This window comes from Scyliorhinus canicula, chromosome 7 (genome assembly GCF_902713615.1).
Source record: "Scyliorhinus canicula chromosome 7, sScyCan1.1, whole genome shotgun sequence".
Taxonomy (NCBI): Eukaryota; Metazoa; Chordata; class Chondrichthyes; order Carcharhiniformes; family Scyliorhinidae; genus Scyliorhinus; species Scyliorhinus canicula.
In genome coordinates, this window is record NC_052152.1 from 127376134 (window position 1) to 127399093 (window position 22960).

Below are 22960 nucleotides of genomic sequence, written 5' to 3' on the forward strand. Positions count from 1 at the left end.
GTGCCATGAACCTGGCTGCTGCTGCCTTCCCCTGGTGAGCCATCTCCCTCAACAGTATCCAAAGCGGTATATCTGTTTTGCAGGGAGATGACCGCAGGGGACACCTGCACTGCCTTCCTACTCTTGCTCTTTCTTTTGATCACCCATTTTCTATCTCCCTCAGTAACCTTCACCTGCGGTGTGACCAACTCGCTAAACGTGCTATCCACGACCTCCTCAGCATCGCGGATGCTCCAAAGTGAGTCCATCCGCAGCTCCAGAGCCGTCAAGCGGTCTAACAAGAGCTGCAACTGAACACACTTCTTGCACGTGAAACAGTTGAGGAATGACACTGACTTGATTTCAAAAAGCTGGTACGTGTGACCAAATGGTCTGTCGGCTGTATCATTGTGATTTATTAAATGGGGCTGCTGCAATTGACCTCAGTATCTCTGGATTACAGAAAAGCAGCCAGTCGTCAACACCACCGAGTGCAACCCACTGCAGCGTGCCTCGTTTCAGATACTTTTTCAGTTAAATTATCTACCAAAAAACAGCATCAGAGAATAATGGCAAAACAAAATTCAAAGGTTTAGTGTTTAAAAACCAATAATTTTAATTTAAATCTTAAGACACTGTGTAAAATAGGTTCGCTTCTAACATGGTGAGCAGCAAACTAACATGGAATGGTTACAGTGAATAATAATGACCAGAAGTCACACCTTTCGCATCCACACATTACAGCTGAAAACCTTTTTAAAATAAATTTGATGAATTAAAGAAATGTGGGGACCTGCACTCCACACAAAATGATCACATCATCTTGTCAAAATGGCTAAAATTCTGCTTTCACTTCTGCTGAGAGGCAGTGGGAGCTTCAACCTGCAGTCAGCAGGAACATTCGAATCAAATTCTCCTTCATTATCCCTTCATGAGAATCAGGGAGGCTGCCCTGAATGGCACTGGTGTGATGCCAACACTGGGTGTGGTCGTCCCATTCAAACACCACATGACAACTCCAGCAGGTGACAGAAATTTAAAATTTGGCATAAATAAAATGTCAAAATCAGTCTTCAGTTGAAAGAAACGTCTATTCCATTGCTTGTTATCCCAGCAGCTTCTGGTAGAGGGTGCAGTTTTTATGTCCAGGATTTTGACTGCCATTTCCTTTCAGTTCGAGCTCCACTAAGCCATTGGCATCCCAAGGACAAGTAGCAGCTTTCTCCCAGGCTGCTGCTTTAAGCCACTACTCTGGAATCCCAGTCACTTGATTTGCTTTCTGAGAAGCCAGGCTCCCATTCTACTCAGTCACATCAGATAGTTTGCAAGTCAAAATTGAACAATTCGAACACCACAGCGCAGAGAGAGATCAGCCCTGTATCTTGAACTCCTGGCAATTCAGCAAAGAGCACAGTCATCAAACAGAGATCTTCATTGTATAAGCTGCTGGTCAAAACCTCCATTCCAGGTTTAACAATTCCGAACAAAAAGTGAGCTTTACTAACTGATATAGTTGATTTACTTGTAGATAATTTCCATTTCTGTCACAGCACCAGCCTGAATGCTTTATATCTGTAAACTGAGTACACATACACAATACGGCATGTACATATAGCTGAGATAAGTTCCAACACAAGAAATAAGCGGAGATCTATTGGTGCAGCTTTCATGGTCACGCCAGTCTCATGAGATATTTTTCCAATCCAGTAGCTGTTGACCAAGGCTTGCCTCTTAGTGCAGTCTCACTTCTGTTACCTCCTCTGGACTAAGTACGCAGCAATGGCCAGTGTCGCACCCACAGCCGTTAGGGCCATAAACCATTTCGCGACTGAATCTTGCAGTTGACGGTTACGAGCAGCAGCATTATTCCCATATAGTGTCACAAAGGCATCCTGGGAAAAGAAGACAATAGCACAAGTTAGCCACCAGCACACAGTACATTTGGAGACCAAGCTCAACAATTTAATGATTTACAGTTTCGAACATTACTATGGCTGAGTTTTGATAATTGTGGCAAAATCCCTGTCTAAACCATATAGGTGGCAAGGTTCCCAGATTCAATCCCTGTTTGGAATTAGATTAGCTAATCACAGTCAGGGTAATAGTGAGAACTCTACAGTTTCAAATAACTTTATTTTAGGAGATGGATGATGCCGGTAAATTTGCATTTATTGTCCGTCTCCTGAGAAATAAGTAGCTTGCTTGGCCAATTCAGAAGAAATAAAGAACCATCCATATAGTGTGGGGCTGAAGCTATGAGTAGGTCAGGTAGGATCCATGAAGAACATTAGTCAGCTAGTTAGATTTATACAACAATCCAGCAGCTTTTACAGTAATTTTTCCAATGTTACCCCCCTAAATTTATTGATTTCAGTAGCACAAGATGACATCATGGTGGGATATGAACTCAGTTGCTTATCTGGTACCAAAAATACTATTTGAGCATATTCCTCCCAGACTCATTGTTATCCTCACTGCCGCGGGGCTTGGCCATTATAGTCCAGTCACCTATTCTAGAGTTTTTTTTTAAACACACATCAGGTAAACACAAGGTCAAGCTGGTCTCTGACACCTTCCAGTCAAATCAGCAGGCAACACCCAGCTACACCCAAGAATGACCCTTTAAATGAGGAATGGAGGCTTCAAACAACTTTGGCCCAGAGATTTGGCTTCTTCAGCCACAAGAGCTAGAGGAGAAATTTGGCAAAATTCTCAGAAAATTTGCTGTGAAAGACAATTGCTAAAACAGAATCTTTGCATAGAATGAACCAAGACAATGCCATGTCTACCAAACCCAAACCCGGGGGCTGGTTTAGCTCACTGGGCTAAATCGCTGGCTTTTAAAGCAGGCCAGCAGCACGGTTCGATTCCCGTACCAGCCTCCCTGGACAGGCGCCGGAATGTGGCGACTCGGAGCTTTTCATAGTAACTTCATTGAAGCCTACTTGTAACAATAAGCAATTTTCATTTCAAATCATTTTTATATATTAAATTCAACAAACTGCAGTGAAAGAACAAGTAAATGATCATAAACAGCAGGCTTGGCTACACAGTGCCACTCCCCTACTGAAGTGTGTGGCTCTGTCTGTTGTAGTTGGGTCATCTCTCAGTACGTTCATTTGACAAGGGCAGACTGTGGTTCTCAATGATTTGGAGCCTGCACCTGACCTTTCCATTAAGGCACACTGCACCACAGATCACCTGGGTGACCACACTGCACTGTCACACCATTGTTTTCTGGCTAAAACAACATACATAATTCTAACTGAGATGGTACACTGGAAAATATGAATAGTACATGTTAGAATTTGCTAAAGTCCGAGCAAATCAGAATTTGGATTGCATTAACATGGAGATTAGAAAGAACAAAGAAAATTACAGCACAGGAACAGGCCCTTCGGCCCTCCCAGTCTGCGCCGATCCAGATCCTTTATCTAAACCTGTTGCCTATTTTCCAAGGATCTACTTCCCTCTGTTCCCCGCCCGTTCATATATCTGTCCAGATGCATCTTAAATGATGCTATCGTGCCCGCCTCTACCACCTCCGCTGGCAAAGTGTTCCAGGCACCCACCACCCTCTGCGTAAAAAGCTTTCCACGCACAGCTCCCTTAAACTTTCCCCCTTTCCCCTTGAAATCATGACCCCTTGTAATTGACACCCCCACTCTTGGAAAAAGCTTGTTGCTATCCACTCTGTCCATACCATTAATTGATTATTATTAATTATCATTAATCAGAACAATGGGAATGGCAACAAGCAAACATGTTGCCTACTTCCCACGTCAGGTATTTAGTCTTGGCCGGAACAATGGAAGACTAAAGCGGCATCACAATTATCTGGGATTGTCTAGGTCATCCTGTGTTCCCTTTGTAATGTTAACCGCTTAACAGTTAAGCCATCAGACGGCCATTATGTCAAATCTGAAGGAATTTGTTTCAATACGGTCTGTGTACCTTGTGATATAAATCACAAAGGAAGGGCACACAACAGCAGGATACAGCCTTTTTGAGGTCAGAACTCATGGGACATCCAACATTTCCAGAGGCTAAATTTGATCACCTGGGAATGCAGTAAACCCATTTGTATTAATCTATTGCATAACCAGCACAGTTGTTATACTATTGATGTCTCAGTAATAAACTTTGAAAAGGCACGCAAGCTTGGCTCACTTCCTAGGGGGACCAGCGATCAACTCTTGGTCCTTCGTTTAAATCATGCCAGGAAGCAGCATGCAATCCTCCATAGAAACCCTACAGTGCAGAAGGAGGCCATTCGGCCCATTGAGTCTGCACCGACCCTCTGAAAAAGCATCCCACCTGGGCTCTATCCCTGTAACCCCACCTAACCTACACATCTTTGGACACCAATGGGTAATTTAGCAGAGCCAATTCACCTAACCTGCACATCTTTGGACTGTGGGAGGAAACCGGAGCACCCAGAGGAAACCCAGGCAGACACGGGGAGAAAGTGCAAACTCCACAGTCACCTGAGGCCGGAATTGAACCCAAGTCCCTGGCAGTGTGAGGCAGCAGTGCTAACCACTGTGCCACCGTGCTGCCCATTAGCACCCATGCTCCCAATAATGACTCGTAGATTCAAGGTCAAAGCACCCCACTTGAACTCGCCCCTTCCACAAACATTTAATCCATTCACCATCGATGAACAGCAGCAACCGTGTGTACCATCTACAAGATGCACTGCAGTAACTCAGCAAGGCTCCTTAGGCAGCACCTACCAAACACACAACCATCTGGAAGGACAAGGGCAGCAGATACCTGCGAACACCACCTGGTGGTTTCTCGCAAGTATAATAATTGGGTACTCTAAATTCTTTTTTAAAAACGAATACTTGTGTGCTGAACAGCATAAGCAGCAAGTAATAGACAGAGCTAAGCGATTCCAAAACCAACGCATCAGGTCTAAGCTCTGCAGTCCTGCCACATCCAGCCGTGAATGGTGGCGGACTACTAAACAACTCAGTTAAGAGTCAACCATATCGCTGTGGGTTTGGAGTCACATGTAGGCCAGACTAGGGATGGCAGGTTTCTTTCCCTGAAGGACATATTCCCTGAGGGATAGGATTAATGACCATTTGGAAAGATGCAGCTTAATCCGGGATAGTCAACACGGATTCGTGAAGGGCAAGTCTGTGTGGAGTCTGCACGTCCTCCCCCTGTGTGCGTGGGTTTCCTCCGGGTGCTCCGGTTTCCTCCCACAGTCCAAAGATGTGCGGGTTAGGTGGATTGGCCATGCTAAATTGCCCGTAGTGTCCTAATAAAAAGTAAGGTTAAGGGGGGGGTTGTTGGGTTACAGGTATAGGGTGGATACGTGGGTTTGAGTAGGGTGATCATGGCTCGGCACAACATTGAGGGCCGAAGGGCCTGTTCTGTGCTGTACTGTTCTATGTTCTAAGTCTTACCTCACAAATTTGATTGAATTCTTTGAGGAGGTAACTAAGTGTGTCGATGAAGGTAGAGTAGTTGATGTCGTATACATGGATTTTAGTAAGGTGTTTGATAAGGTTCTCCATGGTCGGCTCATGAAAAAAGTAAGGAGGTGTGGGATAGAGGGAAATTTGGCCAATTGGATAAGTAACTGGTTATCACATAGAAGACAGAGGGTGGTGGTGATGGAAAATTTTCAGACTGGAGACCAGTTACCAGCGGTATACCACAGGGATCAGTGCTGGGTCCTCTGCTATTTGTGATTTTTATAAATGACTTGGAGGAAGGGGCTGAAGGGTGGGTCATTAAATTTACTGATGACACCAAGATTAGTGGAGTAGTGGATGAGGTGGAGGGCTGTTGTAGGCTGCAAAGAGACATTGATAGGATGCAGAGCTGGGCCGAAAAATGGCAGATGGAGTTTAATCTTGATGAGTGTGAGGTGATTCATTTTGGTAGGACAAATTTGAATGTGGATTACAGGGTCAACGGTAGGGTTCTGAGGAATGTGGAGGAACAGAGAGATCTTGGGGTTCATGTCCACAGATCTCGGAAGGTTGCCACTCAAGTGGATAGAGCCGTGAAGAAGGTGTGTTAGCGTTTATTAACAGGGGGCTTGAGTTTAACAGCCGTGTGGTTGTGCTGCAACTGTACAGGACCCTGGTGAGACCACATTTGGAGTATTGTGTGCAGTTCTGGTCACCTCACTATTGGAGGGATGTGGAAGCATTGGAAAGGTGCAAAGGAGATTTACCAGGATGCTGCCTGGTTTGGAGGGTTGGTCTTATGAGGAAAGGTTGAGGGAGCTGGGGCTTTTCTCTTTGGAGCGGAGGAGGATGAGAGGCGACTCAATAGAGGTTTATAAGATGATGAGGGGGATAGATAGAGTGGACGTTCAGAGACTATTTCCTCGGGTGGATGTAGCTGTTACAAGGGGGCATAACTATAAGGTTCGGGGTGAGAGATATAGGAGGGATGTTTGAGGTAGGTTCTTTAGTCAGTGATTTGGGTGTGGAATGGACTGCCTGCTGTGATAGTGGAGTCGGACACTTTTGGAACTTTCAAGCGGTTATTAGATAGGTACATGGAGCACACCAGAACGACAGGGAGTGGGATAGTTTGATCTTGGTTTCAGACAAAGCTCGGCACAACATCGAGGGCCAAAGGGCCTGTTCTGTGCTGTACTGTTCTATGTTCTTCACCATCCTGATTTGGAAATATATCACGTTCCTTCACTGTTGCTGAGACAAAATTATAGAATTCTCTCCCTCACAGCACTAGGCCTACCTACACCGCAGGGACTGTAGTGGTTCAAGAAGGCACCTTTCAAGGGCAAGTAGGGATGGGTAATAAATGCTTGCCTAACCAGCAATGCCCACATTCCACCCATAAAATAAATTTTAAAAAACTAGTGCACACTGCCCCGCCAATGCCGATCCCGCACACCCACTGCCCCGCCAATGCTGACCCCACCTGCGCGCACTGCACTGCCAACTTCACCCGCGCGCACACTGCACTGCCAACACTGATTGCAACACAGGTTGCAAACACAAACACTGCATTACCAATGCTGGCCACACACACACAACTCATACCAGCACTGATCACACACATTGTTGCTTCTTAATTAACGGTCTTAAAGTTATGTATGAGATTGTCCTCTTTTCTTGGTCATGTGACTCTTGAAGTTAAACATGACAGTGCAAAAAGGGCATTTGGTCCTGTCCCGTCACAAAGTGCCGAGTCTGCCTTAGGTTTCATTTCGGAGGCATCGATTACATAGAAACATATAGAAAAAGGAGGCCATTCAGCCCTTCGTGCCTGCTCCTCCATTCATCATGATCATGGCTGATCATCATGTTCAATACCCTGATCCTGCTCTCCCCCCATATCCCTTGATCCATTTAGCCCGAGGAGCTATATGTAATTCCTTCTTGAAATTACACAACTAATTTCTGTGGTAGCGAAGGCAACAGATTCACCACTCTCTGGGTGAAGAAATTTCTCCTCACCGCAGTCCCAAAAGGTTTATCCTTACCCTCAAACTATGACCTCTAGTTCTGGACTGCCTCATCATTGGGAACATTCTTTCTAGATCTACCCTGTCAGGTCACCATCCATGTGGAGTATGCACATTCCTCCCGTCTCTGCATGGGTTACACACCCCACAACCCAAAAAGGTATGCAGGATAGGTGAATCGACCCCGTCTAATCTGTTAGAATTTTAAGTCTCTATGAGATTCCCTCTCACTCTTCTAAACTCCAATGAATATAATTCTAACTAACTTAGTATTGCCTCATATGGCAGTCCCATCCCAGGAATCATCCTGGCAAACCTTCACTGCACTCCGTCCATAGAAAGAACATCCTTTCTCAGATAAGGACACCAAAACTGCACACAATATTCCAGGTATGGCCATATCCATTCCCTATAAATTACAGTAAAACATCCCTATTCTAATCTCAAATCCTCTCGCTATGAAGGCCAACGTACCTCCACTATAGTCCTCAACACCAGGACCCCGGAAGGCTGCACACTTAGCCCCCGACTGTACTCCCTTTACACACACGATTGTGTGGTGAAATTCGACTCCAACTCCATCTACAAGTTTGCTGATGACACGACCATGGTGGGTTGGATCTCAAACGATGAGTCAGAGTACAGGAGGGAGATAGAGGACCTAGTGGCATGGTGCAATGACAACAATCTCTCCCTTAATGTTAACGTAACTAAGGAACTGGTCATCAACTTCAGGAAGTAAAGTGTCATACACACCCCTGTATGCATCAATGGTGCCAAAGTGGAGATGGTTGACAGCTTCAAATTCGTAGGTGTACACATCACCAACAATCTGTCCTGATCCACCCACGTTTGGCACTACAACCAAGAAAGCACAACAGCGCCTATACTTTCTCAGGAAACTAAGGAAATTTGGCATGTCCACATTGACTCTTACCAATTTTTACAGATGCACCATAGAAAACTTTCTATCTGGCTGCATCACAGCCTGATATGGCAACTGCTCGGCCGAAGATCGTAAAAAATTAGAGTCGCGAACACAGCCCAGTCCATCATGCGAACCTGCCTCCCATCCTTTTGACTATCTACACCTCCTGCTGCCTTGGGGAAGTGGGCAGCATAATCAAAGACCACTCAGATCCAGGGTATTCTCTCTCCCAACCTCTTCCAACAGGCAGAAGATACAAAAGTCTGTGAGAACACACTAACAGATTCAAAAACAGCTTCTTCCCCGCTGCTACCAGACTCTTGAATGGCCCTCTTATGGATTGAACGGACCTCTACACGCATCTTCTCTACTGTGTAGCACTGCACTCGGTATGCTTCACCCGACATCCATGTCTATGTACTTACATTGTGTATCGATTGTATGTCCTATGTTTTTCATGTATGGTATGATTTGACGAGACTGTACGCAGGACAATACTTTGCACTGTACCTCAGTACACGTGACAATGAATCTAAATCATTTGCTTTCTTTACTGTCTGTCCTACCTGCACGTTTACTTTCAGTGGCTTGATGTACGAGGACACCAAGGTCTTGCTGAGTTTCCACCTCTCTCAATTTACACCCATTCAAATAATAATCTGCCTTCCTATTTTTGGTACCAAAGCAGATAATCTCAATAATCCACAATGTGCTGCATCTGCCATGTCTATGCCCACTCACTCAGCCTGTCCAAATCCTGCAGAAGCATCTCTGCATCCTCCTCACAGGTCACCCTCCCACCCAACTTTGGATATAATACATTTAGTTCCATCGTCCAAATCATTAATGTATAATACGGGTTGGGGTCCGAGCACAGATGCCTATGATACCCCACTAGTCACTGTCTGCAAATCGGAAAAAGACCCATTTATTCCAATGTTTTACTTCTTGTCTGCTGACCAGTTTTCTATCCGTCGCAAGACACTACCTGCAATCCCTTGCGCTTTTAACTTTACAATGATCAATGTTTCTACTATTTCTAGGGCCACTTCCTGAAATACTCTGGGATGAAGATAATCAGGCCCTGGAGATGTATCTGCCTTCAATCCCATTAATTCATCCCAAACCGTCTGCTAATACTAATTTCCTTCAGCTCCTTACTGAAACTTATAAAAGATTATTAAACTTGTGTTTCTCAGAACTTCTGGTACATTATTCAAGTCTTCCTTTGTGAAGACAGAAGCATTTAGTTCCATGGCCATTTCTTTGCTCCCCGTTACAAATTCCCCCTTTCTAACTGTCAGGGGTAAATTAGTTTTTAATCAATCTCTCTTTACCTACTGATAGAAACTTTTACAGTCAATTTTTATATTCCCCGCTAGCTTACATTCAGATTGAATATTCCCCTTCTTCACCAATTCCTTGGTATGCCTTTGCTGAATTTTTTAATGTTTCCAATCCTCAGGTCCAATGCTTTTTCTTGCTAATTTGGATGCTTCTTCTTCGAATCCAATAATGTCTCTAATTTCTCTTGTCAGCTACAGTTTGGCCATAGTTACTTTTCTACTCTTGCACCAAACAGGAATGAACAACATTTGGTATTAACCTATTTGTTCCTCGACTGCCTACCTTTGTCTGTCCACTGTCCTTCCTTCCCAGTCCATCATAGCCAGTTCATGCTTCATACCATCGTAGTTATCTTTATGGAGGTTCAGGACCCTGGTCTCAGAATCAATTATCCCACTATCCACCTTGATAAAGAATTCTATCATATTATGGTCACTCATCCCCAAGGGTTCTCTTACAAATCCTCTCTCATTGCACAACATCCAGTCCAAGATGGCCTGTTCCTTTGTTGGTTCCTCAACGTATTGGTCCAGAAAACCTTCCTGTATACACTCCAGAAATTCCTCCTCTAAAAATTTGGCTCACCCAATTGATATGCAGATTAAAGTCACTCATAATTGGCAGCACGGGAGCATTGTGATTAGCACAATTGCTTCACAGCTCCAGGATCCCAGGTTCGATTCCCGGCTTGGGTCACTGTCTGTGTGGAGTCTGCATGTTCTCCCCGTGCCTGCGTGGGTTTCCTCCGGGTGTCCCGGTTTCCTCCCACAGTCCAACGATGTGCAGGTTAGGTGGATTGGCCATGCTAAATTGCCGTTAGTGTCCAACATTGCCCTTAGTGTTGGGTGGGGTTACTGGGTTATGGGGATGGGGACCTTGGGTAGGGTGCTTTTACAAAGAGCCGGTGCAGACTCGATGGGCTGAATGGCCTCCTTCTGCACTGTAAATTCTATATCTATATATCACAGATGTCCTGTCTAATGCTATTCCCAACACCACTGCAGTTTGTTGGTCTGCATCCCATCCCTACAAATGTTTTTTTGCCCCTTGGGAGTTCTTTAACTTGACCCAGTCAGATTCCACATTATCTGTGCTAATATCTTTCCTCAATATGGTATCAATATTTTCTTTAATCAACAATGCATCTCCACCACCCTTTCCTTTTTGCCTATCCTTCCTAAAAAGCTGAATAGTCCTTAACGTTTAGTTCCCATCCTTGGTCACCTTGGAGCCACGCTTCCATAATCCCAACTATATGTTTCCCCTTTACATCTACCTGTACAACTAACTCATCCATTTTATTTTGAATGCTCTGCGTATTCAGGTACAAAACCTTAAGGTTAGTCCTTTTAACGTAACTTGCCCCAGACCTACTATTTTTCACTGTCATTATCTGATACAGGCCCTGGATTTCTCGGTCTATCACTTTTCTTATTCTCCTTGCTGTCTTTTTCTCTTGTTCTTGATTCCCCTGCTCGAATCCTTACATAGGTTCCCATCCCCCTGCCTTATTAGTTTAACCTTGCCCATCCGCTCTAGCAAGCCATGGGATTCTTTAGTATTGTACTTTAGAGGGCGACACGGTAGCTGAGTGGCTACCACTGCTGCTTCACCGGGCCAAAGACCCGGGTCCAATCCTGGTCCTGGGTCACTTTCAGTGTGGCGTTTGCACATTCTCCTCGTGACTGCGTGTGACCAATCGTGATCGATAGAACATTAAAATTGTGACGGTTTCAAGGGGTAAATGCTTTGACTTGCGGGAGTCCCCAAAGCTAGGGGCAATAAATAAGCCAATTAATCTCTCTCTAAAATTATTTCAATTAATCAAATTTGTGATTAAAAGTTAATCTCGGTTCAAGGGAAATGCCGATTCGGGGGAACCACAGATTTGAGCCAAGGAGGTGGGATGGAAATTTTCAGAAATGGGAGGAGAAGTGGGTGAAGACACTGAAAGATTTGTTTCTTAAGGGTCGGTTTGCAGGATTGAAAGAGCTGGAAGCGAAGTATGGGCTGGAGCAGGGGGAAATGTTTAGATACATGCAGGTTCGAGATTTTGCCAGAAAGGAGATACAGAACATCCTGGAGGAGCCGGCCTCCGTATTGCTGGATGAGGTGCTGGCGACAGGGGGACTGGAGAAGGGAGTAGTGTCAGCGGTTTACGGAGCTATTTTGGAAGAGGAGAAGGCATCACTGGAAGGGATCAAAGCAAAGTGGGAGGAAGAGTTGGGAGAGGATATGGAGGAGGGGTTCTGGTGTGAGGTGCTCCGGAGAGTGAATGCCTCCGCCTCGTGTGCAACATTGGGGCTGATACAGCTGAAGGTGGTGTACAGGGCACACCTCACGAGGGCAAGGATGAGCCGATTCTTTGAAGGAGTAGAAGCTGTGTGTGAATGTTGCCATGGGGGGGGGGGGGGGGGGGGGGGGCGCTACTCACGTTCATATGTTTTGGTCCTGTCCAAAGCTAGAGGATTACTGGAAGGAGGTTTTTAGGGTAATTTCTAAAGTGGTGCACGTGAAACTGGACCCGGGCACCCAGGAGGCCATATTTGGGGTGTCGGACCAGCCAGGGTTGGAAACGGGTGCGGAGGCAGATGTTGTAGCCTTCGCCTCGTTGATTGCCCGAAGGCAGATCCTGATTGGTTAGAGAGCAACCTCTCCACCCTGTGCCCTGGCGTGGCGGGGGGACCTGTTGGAATTCTTGACTCTTGAGAAGGTTAAGTTTGAACTGAGGGGAAGGATAGAAGGGTTCTACAATTCATGGGCATTATTCATCATGCACTTTCAAGAACTGGATAACATCGAACATTAGTTTGGGGGGGGGGGCGATGGGTGTTACTGGTGGCTATGAGTGATTCCTGATTCCTTTTTGTCATTTGTTTATGTGAATATGTGGGCGAATGTTTGGGGTTTGGTGAGAGGATGGGATCGTTGCTATTGATATGGGGATTGACATATTTGTTACTGATTATTGTTGGTGGGTGTAAATTTTGGAGAAAATGTGAAAAGGGAATAAAGAAATATTTTTTTAAAGTTAGTCTCAGTAATGGGTACCATGAAACTCACAGATTGTGATAAAAATACAGCGCGTTCGCTAATCCCTTTCAGAAAAGTATATGCCACCCTGACCGACCTGGTCTGGCCTAGATAGGCCAGCAATGACTAACTCTCTGCTGAATTGGCTGAACAAGCCACTCAGTTATATGAAGTTGGTAAATAAACTTCAAAGCAAGATAGATGACTTGGCATCAACCAAAGCACCAGAAATAACACTCAACCCTATAGACCTATAGAGCCTGCAAATTCCTCTTCATTGAAGGTGCGCTGAAATTGGGAGTTGTCCTGTCACGAGTTCTTCATGGCAGTGGACAACTAAACAACTAACTGGAAGGGAAGGCTCCACAAACATGCTCAATGAGGGGCAGCTCTGCCCAGCAGTATTCATACACAATACAAGGTGGAAAGTTTTGCAATCATCATTAACCTGAAATACCGAGTGGATGATCCATCTTGGCCTCTTCGAGGTCTTCAACATCACAGATGTTAATCTTCAGCCAATTCTATTTAGACCACAAGACATAGGAGCAGAATTAGGGCACTTGGCCCATCGAGTCTGCTCCACCATTCAATCATGGCTGATATTTTCTCATCCCCATTCGCCTGCCTTCTCCCCATAACCCCTGATTCCCTTATTAATCACGAACCTATCTATCTCGGTCTTAAAGACACTCAGTGAATTGGCCTCCACAGCCTTCTGCAGCAAAGAGTTCCACAGATTCACCACCCCCTGGCTGAAGAAATTCCTCCTCATCTCTGTTTTAAAGTATCATCCTGGTTAATTTGAGATGGTGTCCTCTGGTTCTAGTTTTTCCTACAAGTGGAAACATCCTCTCCACATCCACTCTCTCCAGGCCTCGCAGTATCTTGTACGTTTCAATAAGATCCCCTCTCATCCATCTAAACTCAGAGTACAGACCCAGACTCCTGAAACGTTCATCATACGACAAGTTTTTCATTCCAGGGGTCATTCTTGTGAACCTCCTCTGGACCCTTTCCAAGGTCTTCCTTAGATATGGGACCCAAAGCTGCTCACTTTAGTCCAGTTTATGTCGATGAATGGATAGAAACATTGAATACTGTAAAAACTGACAATGTAATGGCCTGGTGCGGATGACTAGTCAGATCCAACCATGCCCCTAACTGTTCCAGTTCAGTTACAACTGACCCGGCAATGTGGAAAATTGCCCTTGGGAAGGTCTGTTCATGAAAAGCCAGATAAATCCAATCTAACCAACTACCGCCCCAGTCTACTCTTGATCATCAAAAAGATGATGAAAGGTGTCGCCAACAGTGACTAACAAGTGGCACTTACTCAGTAATACCCTGTTCACTGGCGCTCAGTTTGGGTTCCAGGAGGGATCACACCAGATCTCATTCCAGCCATGGTCCAAACATGGAGCTGAATTCCAGAGGTGAGGCGAGAGTCACTGCCCTTGACATTAAGGCAGCATTGCATCAAAGTGTGACATCAAGGAGCCTGAGGAAAAACTGATGCTAATGTGAATTAGGGGGCAAACCCTCCACTGGCTGCAATTGCATCTTGCACAACGGATGATGACTGCAGTTTAGTAGCCAATCGTCTTCCCAAAGATCAAGCATCTTTAGCTACTTCATTAACAACCTCACCTTCATTACAAGTTCAGAGTGGAGCGTTCACTGATGATTGCATTGCGTTCAGTGCCATCTGCAACTCCTCTGATACATTCCGGATTGGGCCGACAGGTGGCAAACAACATTTACACCAGACAATTACCAGGCAAAGACCGTCTCTAATCTCTAAACATCACTCCTTGACATTCAATTGCATTACCATTGATGAATCCCCCATTATTCTGGGGTATACAACTGACCAGAAACTGAACAGGAGTAGTCATGTAAAAACTGTGACGACAAAGAGCAGGTCAGAGGCTGGGAATCCAATGGCAAATAACTCAAGTTTCTGACTCCCCAGAGGTCATCCACAACCTCCAAGTCACAAGTCAGGAGTGAGATGGAATACTCTCCACTTTTTTTTTACAATTTACAGTGCAGAAGGAGGCCATTCAGCCCATCAAGTCTGCACCAGCCCTTGGAAAGAGTAGCCTACCTAAGCCCACGCCTCCACCCTATCCCCATAACCCAGTAACCCCACCAAACCTTTTGGACAGGAAGGAGCAAATTAGCATATCCAATCCACTTAACCTGTACTTCTTTGGACAGTGGGAGGAAACTGGAGCACCCAGGAGGCAACCCACAGACACGGGGAGAAAGTGCAAACTCCACACAGTCACCCAAGGTCAGAATTGAATCTGGGACCCTGGAGCTGTAAGGCAGCAGTGCTAACCACTGTGCCACCCCACTTGCCTGGTTGAGTGCAGCACCAACAAAACTTAAGAAGCTTGACACCAACCAGGACTAGCAGCCTGCTTGGTTGGAATCCCATTTGTCATTTTAAACATTCACACCCTCCAACATCTACATCCAGCAGCAGGAGTGCTTATCCTCAACTGCAACAACTCGCCCAGGCTCCTTCAACATCCCCTTCAAAACCTGTGACTACTACCATCTAGAAGGACAATGGCAGCGGATACCTGGAAACACAACCAGCTGGAGGTTCTCCTCTTAAGTCACTACCCATCCTGACTTGGAAACACATCGTGATTCCTTCACTGTTGCTGGGTCAAAATCCTGGGGCTCCATCTCTAACAGCACTGCGGATGTACCTACACCACAGAGTCTGCAAGAGTTCACCACCACCTTCGTAAGGGTAATCAGGGATGGGCAATAAAGGACCAGTGACACTTGCTGCCAAACAACAAATACAAATTCATAAATCCAATAGGAATTTAACAGCAACTTCGATGCTGCCCAAAAATCCTCTGCAGCAGACTCTACCATCTCGAGTGATTGAGACAAATAGTGTAGATGTTTTTATAGAGATGTTAGAGAAGTACAAAGAGAAAAGAACAGAAGGATATGTTTTTTAAAATTAAATTTAGAGTACTCAATTCATTTTTTCTAATTAAAGGGCAATGTTAGCATGTCCAATCCACCTAACCTGCACATTTTTGTGTTGTGGGGGCGAAACCCACGCAAACATAGGGAGAATGTGCAAACTCCACATGGACAGTGACCCGGAGCAGGGATTGAACCTGGGACCTCGGCGGTGTGAGACTGAAGTGCTACCCACTGCGCCACCGTGTAGCCCTTAAGGATATGTTGATTGGGTGAAATGTAGTTGAAACAAGGCCTATGTGGAACATGTCCATTATCATGGACAGTTAGCCTGAATGATTGTTCCAATGTTACAAATCTTCCAATGCAGCACAGACAGCGACTGATGGTGCGATTTTCATGGTGCTCACCTACCGGTAGGATTAACTTGCTGAGCAATCAGAAGCCTTTACATTTTTGTTTCTAAGCTCCCAGTCTCTGGCCAAAGTCTCCTTGTGTAGCTCCTACTCCATCATCACCCCACACTTTCCTCCAGAAGTTTTTTTTTTTTTTAAACTGTTACCCTACAGAAAATGAAATAAAAACATGTTTGAAATCCTCTGTGGGTCGGGCACCATCTGGGGGAAGAGAGAAACTTGTCTGAATTGGGTTAGTCTGAATGAAAGTGAATCTCACTGAGCTGTTGACCTCCCATTGAACAGAGGGCATGAGTACACTACCTGGTAACTCAGTGGGACAAAATCAAATGTCATGAGGGACTAACGTGTTGTGCTGTAGTCATCCTCCTTGCACTGTCCTGCAAAGCAGCAGACATGTTGTATCTGAGCCAGCACAGCAGTCTGCAGGAAACTGATAGCAGTGAGAGAGCTGGGTGAACACCGAGGTAGATGGCCTGTTACAGGTCTGATACTGGTTATGCTGTTCTAATAAACAACCTTTCCTGGAACCTTTTATCATACAAATCAGTCAAGGCGTGTACAAATATTTCACTGGTTATCAAGAAACCTTCAGGCATTTCCTCATGGCCTCAGTGGAATCTGACACACCCAAAAATGTGAAGGAAGAATTCTCTCACAACAAACAGTGAGCTACACTAACTTCTATAAGGATTCTATCCAATATCTTTCTTGCCTCAAATCCAAAAGGTTCTACTACTAATCTCGACCGACACCAGGTGCCTCTCGGATACCCCTCTGAAAATCCATACTGAGCCCATTCCCTCAATGTGCCTTCTATTGCTTTGTATTGAGCTCCTCCACCAAATAAATCATTCCACAAATCGATAATGAATCCATCATTCCACTTACATCCCAGTATAGCACTGTGGGTCTGGAATAACTAGCTGAAATATCCTGGTTCCAACCTACACCGACTCAAACTGTAAGCCCTTCAAAGCCTCACTATTCCATACAGGTCAGGAAATGCCCAAATTGCAATAGTTTTTTTAAATCTGCTGCAGTCATAACCAAGAGACATCACACATAACAGCTTCACAAAAGAACACAGAAATCAAACCCTGACCTCAGACAGCCAGACAGCTTCCCCTCAATACAACACTGAAGTGACTTCCGGTGGTGACCATGGAGTGAGCAGTCGCTCATTTGGCAGCTCCCGCTCATGGTGGTCTTTGCGTGGCTTTTAAGCCGGATTGTTCCAGGAAATTTGTAGAGAACGGGTGCAGAAGCAGGAACAGAAGAAAGGGACCCCCAGTTTATGGAGCTGCGGTCAGGCGGTGGTGGTGAGTAAGGAGCGGACAACACACGTGGAGATGGCGGGCGAACAGGGTCGGACCATGTCAGCTCAGTGGTCGATGGACCAGTTGGTGAGCTTCTTAAATGAGAGGTTCACCCAACAGCGGAGGACCTGGCCCAGGCAGTGGACTCGATCAAAGCAGTGGTTGACCGCAAGGAGACGAATCTGGCGGCCCAGGGTCAGGCGACCCAGAGGTTGGAGGAGCTGCAGTTGAGCACGAGGACCAGTCCACCACGATGGCAGCAGAGATTGGGATGCTGCGTGACGATGGCAGCAGAGATTGGAATGCTGCGTGACCAGCAGAAGAGGCTGCTGGAGAAAGCGGAGGACCTGTAAAATCGTTCTCGGAGGCAGAACATTTGGATTGTGGGTATGCCGGAGGGAATCGAAGGATTGGACGCTGGTGCGTATGTGGCGAAGTGTTGGAGAAGCTGCTTGGGGAAGGTGCATTTGATCGACCAAAGGAGGTGGATCAGGCCCACAGGGCACTGATGCGTAAGCCCCAGGGGGCTGAGCCGCTGAGGGCGATTACATCGGTTCCTGGACAAGGAACGCTTTATGAGGTGGGCCAGGCAGACGAGGCGATGTACGTGTGAAGATGTCGAGATCCGGGTGTATCAGGACCTGGGAGCAACGCTCGCAAAGAGGAGGGCGAGCTTTAATAAGATCAAGTCGGCCCTGTACAAAAGGGCATAAAGTTCGGTCTACTGTATCCGGCCCGGCTATGGGTGACCCATGGGGGCCGGGAGTGGTACTTTGGCTCGTCGGAGGAGGCAGCAGACTTTATGAAGAATAGACTGACAGGAGAAGGAGGACCTTGAACTTGACAGAGGAGAACTGAACTATGTTTTGTAAAACTTTGGATCTATGTTGTTTGGACATTTGGGAGTTTTGCTTGTTTCTTGCTGGGTTTTTTTCCGGTTCGGTTTGGGGTTAGGCTGGTATATAGTAATTTGTAAAGGGAGGTGGGGTGGGCCTTTGTGCTCGGACCTTGGGAGGGATTGTTCGTTTGTTTTTGCTTCTTGCCTTTGTTTCGACTGTTTGCACTAAGAGCAGGGCAGTGGGGAACCAGTGGGGAGTGAGATGTTCGGCGCCATAGGCGGGGTCTGTCAGGCTAGCTGGGAGGGCTAGTTCATGGAAGCAAAGTGGGGGGTGAGCTGAAGACCAGTGTGGGAGGAAGGTTGATGACGGTGGTTGCCCGAGGGCGGGCCTGGGAGGTGCGGGACATGGGCCAAAGACAGGTTATGGTTGATCGGCAGAGGGTGGGGGTGTGTGAGAGTGTGTGTGCGCGCGCGCCCCCTGACCAGGCTGGTCACGTGGAACGTTCAGGGACTGAATGGGCCAAAAGTACCTGTGTGCTCCCACACTTGAGGCAACTGAGGGCACACATGGTCATGTTGCAGGAGACACATTTGAAGGTGGTGGGATCAGATTAGGTTGAGAAAAGGGATGGCTTGGGCAGGTGTTTCATATGGAAGGGAGTGGGAATCCTGGTCAATAAACAGGTGGCGTTAGAGGGAGGGAAGATAGAGGCGGACCAGTGGGATAGAGATGTTATGGTTAGTGGTAAGTTGGAGGGAATGGCCGTGGTATTGGTAAATATATATGCCCCAAACTGGGATGATGTTGAGTTTGTCAGACAGGTGCTGGGGAAGATCCCGGACCTAGATTTATATTGACTGATTATGGGGAGAGATTTCAACACGGTCCTCGATCCAAGGCTGGATCGGTCGAGTTCCAGGGCTGGGAAGGCATCAGCGGGATAGTCAGAGACGTTTTCCCAGGGTAGAGGGATCAATTACTAGGGGGCATAGGTTTAAGGTGAGAGTTTTGGAGGAGATGTACGAGGTACTTTTTTTTTTTTTTTTTACACAGAGGGTAGTGGAAGCAGGGACGATAGTGACGTTCAAAGGGCATGTTGACAAATACATGAATCGGATGGGAATAGAGGGATACCGACCCCGGAAGCGTAGAAGATTTTAGTTTAGATGGGCAGCATGGTCGGCGGAGGCTTGGAGGGCTGAAGGGCCAGTTCCTGTGCTGTACTTTTCTTTGTTCTTTGTTCTATGGCAAAGGAGCTGCGGGGGTTTATGGAGCACATGGGGGGTGGGGGGGGGGGGGGGGATCCGTGGAGATTTGGGAGGCCAAGGAGTAAGGAGTTTTCATTCTACTCCCATGTACACAAGGTGTATTCCCGGATAGACTGCTTTGTGTTGGACAAAACGCTGCTGGCTGAAGTGGTGGATGCTGAATATTCAGCAATTATGGTGTCAGACCATGTCCCACACTGGGTAGACCTGCAAGTTAAAAAAATAAAGTACGCAATGGAGGTTAGACATGGGGCTGTCATCAGAGGAGGTGTGCATGCGGGTGAGGGCGGAGGGACAGCTGAGGAGGGTAAAGGGGGCGGTGCATGAATATGGGGGAAAAGCCATCAGGATGTTGGCGCACCAGCTGAGGGAACAGGAGGCGGCGAGAGAGATTGGGAAAGTAAAAGATATGGGGTGGGGGGGACTGGAGTTCCCGAGGATAGATGAGGAGTTGGTAGAGGGTCTTGAAGTCCCAATTGGGCTTGGGGAGGTAATAGACGGGTTGGGGTGATGCAATCGGGAAAGGCCCCGGGACTTGACAGATACCCGGTTGAGTTTTACAAAAGGTCTTTTGGGTCGCTAGGGCCTGGTAAAGGCTTTCAATGAGTCAAAGGAGCTGGGAGTGATCCCCCCAAAGTTATCGCAGGCATCGATCTCCCTTATTCTGAAGTGGGATAAGGATCCGGAGAGTTGTGGGTCGTATAGGCCGGTCTCCCTGTTGAATGTGGATGCTAAATTGCTGGCAAAGATCTTGGCCATGCCCATAGAGGATTGTGTCCTGGAGGTAATAGGGGAGGACCAGGTGGAATTTGTGAAGAGACGACACCTGATGTCCAATATTAGACAGCTCCTAAATGTGATGATGATCCAGTGGAGGGGCGCGAGGTCGAGGTGGTGGTGGCCATGGATGCAAAGAAGGCCTTTGATCGGGTGGAGTGGAGGTACCCGTGGGATGTCCTGGGAAGGTTCGGGTTGGGGCAGGGATTCGTTTATTTGGTCCGGTTGCTACATCAGGCACCGGTGGTGAATGCAAGGACCAACCAGGTCCGGTCAGAGTATTTAAGTCTGTGCAGGGGGACAAGGCAGGGGTGCCCACTCTCCGCACTACGTTTGCCCTGGCCATAGAGCCTTTGTCAATGGTGCTGAGGGCATCGAACATTTGGCGGGGGATAGTGAGAGGCGGGTGGAACATAGAGGTTCGCTCTATGCGGACGATTTGCTCCTATATATAACAGACCCGTTCGGGGATTGCAGGAATGATGGGAATACTGGAGGAATTTGGCCAGTTCTCAGGCTACAAACTAAACATGAGTAAGAGCGAGGTCTCGTGATCCAGGCAAGGGGGCAGGAGAGGAGACGGAGGGATATGACATTTAAAGTGGTGGGAAGCAGTTTTAGGTATCTGGGGATTCAGGTGACAAGGGGCTGGGGTCGGCTTCATAAACTAAATTTGGGCAGATTGATTGAGCAAATGAAAGGGGATTTCCGTAGGTGGGACGTGCTCCCGCTGTCACTGGCAGGGAGGATACAAACTGTGAAAATGACAGTCCTCCCGAGATTGCTGTTTGTGTTTCAGTGTCTCCCAATCTTTATCCCCAAGGCATTTTTTTGGAAAATGAATGTGGCGATCACTGGGTTTTGTATCTGCTAGGAAAGCCCCGAGGGTGAAGGAGGTCCTTCTTCAGTGGGGGCGTGGGGAATGCAGTCTTGACCGTTCCGAACTTTATTAATTACTACTGGACAGCTAATATATCGATGGTTAGGAAGTGGGTAGAGGCGGCATCTTGTAAGGGCACGAGTCTGGAGGATCGGTTAACGGCACCTCTGCCATTCTCGCCGGCTCGGTACTCCACAAGCCCAGTGGTAGTGGCAGCCCTGAGAGTGTGGGGGCAATGGAGGCAGCCTATGAGACTGGAGGGGGCGTCGGTGTGGTCACCGATCTGTGACAATCACCGGTTCACCGGGGGGGGCGGCTGGATGGGGGCTTTAGGAGGTGGCAGCGGGCAGGGATTGAGAAATTTGGGGATCCCTTCCGTTCACTGAGGAGGGGTTCCCGAGCCTGGAGGAGCGAGAGGTGGAGTTTGAGTTGCCGGGTGGGAACGGATTTCGGTGTCTGCAGTTACGGGATTTTCTCCGGAGGCAGGTTCCAAGCTTCCCTCATCTCCCTCCAAGGTGGCTACAGGATAAGGTGATGTCTAAAACAGGGGTTGGGGAGGGATGATGTCGGAAATATATAAGGAATTAATGTTTCTTTGAGGAGGTGGAGAACAGGTGTGGGAGGTGCGGGGGAAGTCCGGCGAATCATGTACGTATGTTTTGGGCATGTCCGAAGCTGAGGGGATTTTGGCAGGGATTCCCAGATGTCATGTCAGAGGTCCTGGAATGGAGGGCGACTCCGAGTCCAGAGGTGGCAATATTTGGAGTGGCAATATTTGGAGTGTCAGAAGATCCGGGAGCCAGGGAGTTGGGGTTGGGGGAAGAAGAGAAGAGAGAAAGGACGACATTTTGACCTTTGCCTCCCTGATGGCCCAGAGACAGATTTGCTGGGATGGAGGGACTCGGAGTATACAAAGTCGGGGGTGTGGATCAGTGACATGGCAGGGTTTCTCAGGCTAGGGAAGATTAAGTTCGCCTGAAGGGCTTCAATTTAGGGGTTCGCACGGAGGTGGCAGCCGTTCATAGACTTCTTTAAGGGAAAGTGACCGTCAGCAGAAAGAAGGGGGGGGAAGAGGTAAGGGGAGGCATGGAAGTGGAGAATAATGCAGGGAATCTAATATATGGGTAGCTAGGAGTTAGGGCTGGGGAAATTGGGTATGTTACTGTGGGGTTTTTGCGTGTGTCGGACCGCTCTGTTATTTAGAATGTTAATATGTTAAAATGATAAATGCCTCAATAAAATGTTTTCTAAATATAAATACTACTCTGAAGAGTCAGCCTAGCCAGATACTATATACTTAAGTCCATGGTGAGGGCTGAACGCAAGGTGAATGGCGAAAGCCACTAACTGCTGCAGCTTAAATCAGACATAGTTCTGTGATTTTAAGCCTTTAAAGGCTTCACATTTGTGTGGTTCACTTTTGGTACATATCAGATAGAGACAGTCGCTGAAACGAAGAAAAATGGGCATACACAGAGGAAGACTGGGTAGATTGAGACAGGCAGCTCTGGAACATAACTAAATAAATCCGTTCCTTTAATTTTCCACACCACATGCCTGACAAGACTTTCCAATTCTAGCCACAGAAAAGCCTCAAGCTACGTCAAAAGCTTTTTAAAAGCAGCTGTGACACTTGCCTCTCACATATGGCGGGCCAAGAAATGGCCAACAACTCAAACAAGTAGTTCCGAAATATGATGGCGAAGCCCGAATTAACCAAGGCACAGATTGACCCCTAATGCCCGTTTCTG

The 22960-nt window shown here is 46.9% G+C and overlaps 1 protein-coding gene across 1 annotated transcript in view; it reads right to left on the minus strand.

Annotated features, from left to right (window-relative positions):
• Window positions 1-566: 566 nt before the first annotated feature.
• The window catches only part of bcl2l1 (BCL2 like 1), a 43961-nt gene continuing 21567 nt past the window's right edge, over window positions 567-22960 (minus strand). The window contains exon 2 of the mRNA XM_038802902.1: window positions 567-1871. Within this exon, the coding sequence (XP_038658830.1) occupies window positions 1731-1871 (141 nt within the window). The 3' untranslated portion in view covers window positions 567-1730. The remainder of the gene's footprint in view (window positions 1872-22960) is intronic.